Source organism: Colobus angolensis, unplaced genomic scaffold (assembly GCF_000951035.1).
Source record: "Colobus angolensis palliatus isolate OR3802 unplaced genomic scaffold, Cang.pa_1.0 Scaffold20, whole genome shotgun sequence".
Classification (NCBI taxonomy): domain Eukaryota; kingdom Metazoa; phylum Chordata; class Mammalia; order Primates; family Cercopithecidae; genus Colobus; species Colobus angolensis.
This window is the reverse complement of record NW_012115155.1, coordinates 12,449,277-12,450,177: the sequence shown is the minus strand read 5'-3', so window position 1 is coordinate 12,450,177 and position 901 is coordinate 12,449,277. Positions and strand designations below refer to the sequence as shown.

Genomic DNA, 901 nt, shown 5'->3' with positions numbered 1-901 from the left:
ATATTATATAGCTGTTAAAAAGGAAGAAGATCTGTGTGTATGCCATGAACTGACAAAGCAAGTGGCAGTGCATTTCACATTTATTAAAAAGTAAAAAATATAGTGTAGATTATGTTTTAAATATTATATATCTATTATGGATGTAATTTTAAAAAATGTGTATTCCTAGTGCATGTCTCAAGTGGTTTGGGGCAAGGCCTGAAGACCTGTTCTTTAAACAGATCTTTTCAAGGAATTCTGATGCCAACTCTGGTTTGAGAATCGTTGAAATACTGGATTGCCTTAAATAAAGTACCCTTTTTCTTTTCTCCAGGGCCTGGAAATTTACACTCCAGGATTCTAGGACAAACACAGTAAGTTGCTAATGGCAATCACCTATAATTTTTTTTTTTTTTTTTTTTTTAAACAAGGTGTCACTCTTTCACCCAGGCTTGAGTGCAGTGGTGCTATCTCAGCTCACTGCAGCTTCTACCTCCCGGGCTGAAATGGTCCTCCCACCTCAGCCTCCCCTTCTCAGTAGCTGGGACTATAGGCCCATGCTGCCATGCCTAGCTTATTTAGAAAAATGTTTTTGTGGAGACGAGGTCTCACTGTGTTACCCATGCTGGTATCAAACTCCTGGGCTCAAGTGATCCTCCCACTTTCGCCTCTCAAAGTACTGGGATTACAGGCGTGAGCCACCACACCTGGCCACCAGTAATGTTTTCACATGGTCTTATGTAACAATTGGAGAATGGGGAAAATAGGTTTCTTGGCCATCCAGCCATGAATGGGCAGGTAGCACTGGGCAGGCGTCTTTCACCAACAGTGAGCAAGCTGGGTTTGTCAGACGTTTTTGGCAGGAAGCACCCTCCTCACACAAGCATGCTTGTTCCTGTGTTGCTTTCTTTTTTTTTTTTTT

The 901-nt window shown here is 41.7% G+C and overlaps 1 protein-coding gene across 6 annotated transcripts in view; it reads left to right on the top strand.

The window, feature by feature from the left end:
* Positions 1-901, top strand: part of PLEKHB2 (pleckstrin homology domain containing, family B (evectins) member 2) — a 63,013-nt gene that overhangs the window by 39,482 nt on the left and 22,630 nt on the right. For 5 of the 6 annotated variants that reach the window (XM_011941697.1, XM_011941695.1, XM_011941692.1 and 2 more), the window contains exon 5: positions 314-353. The exons of the other annotated variant lie outside the window; for it this stretch is intronic. In XM_011941697.1, coding sequence (XP_011797087.1) covers positions 314-353 — 40 coding nt within the window. The remainder of the gene's footprint in view (positions 1-313; positions 354-901) is intronic. 6 annotated transcript variants of the gene reach the window in all.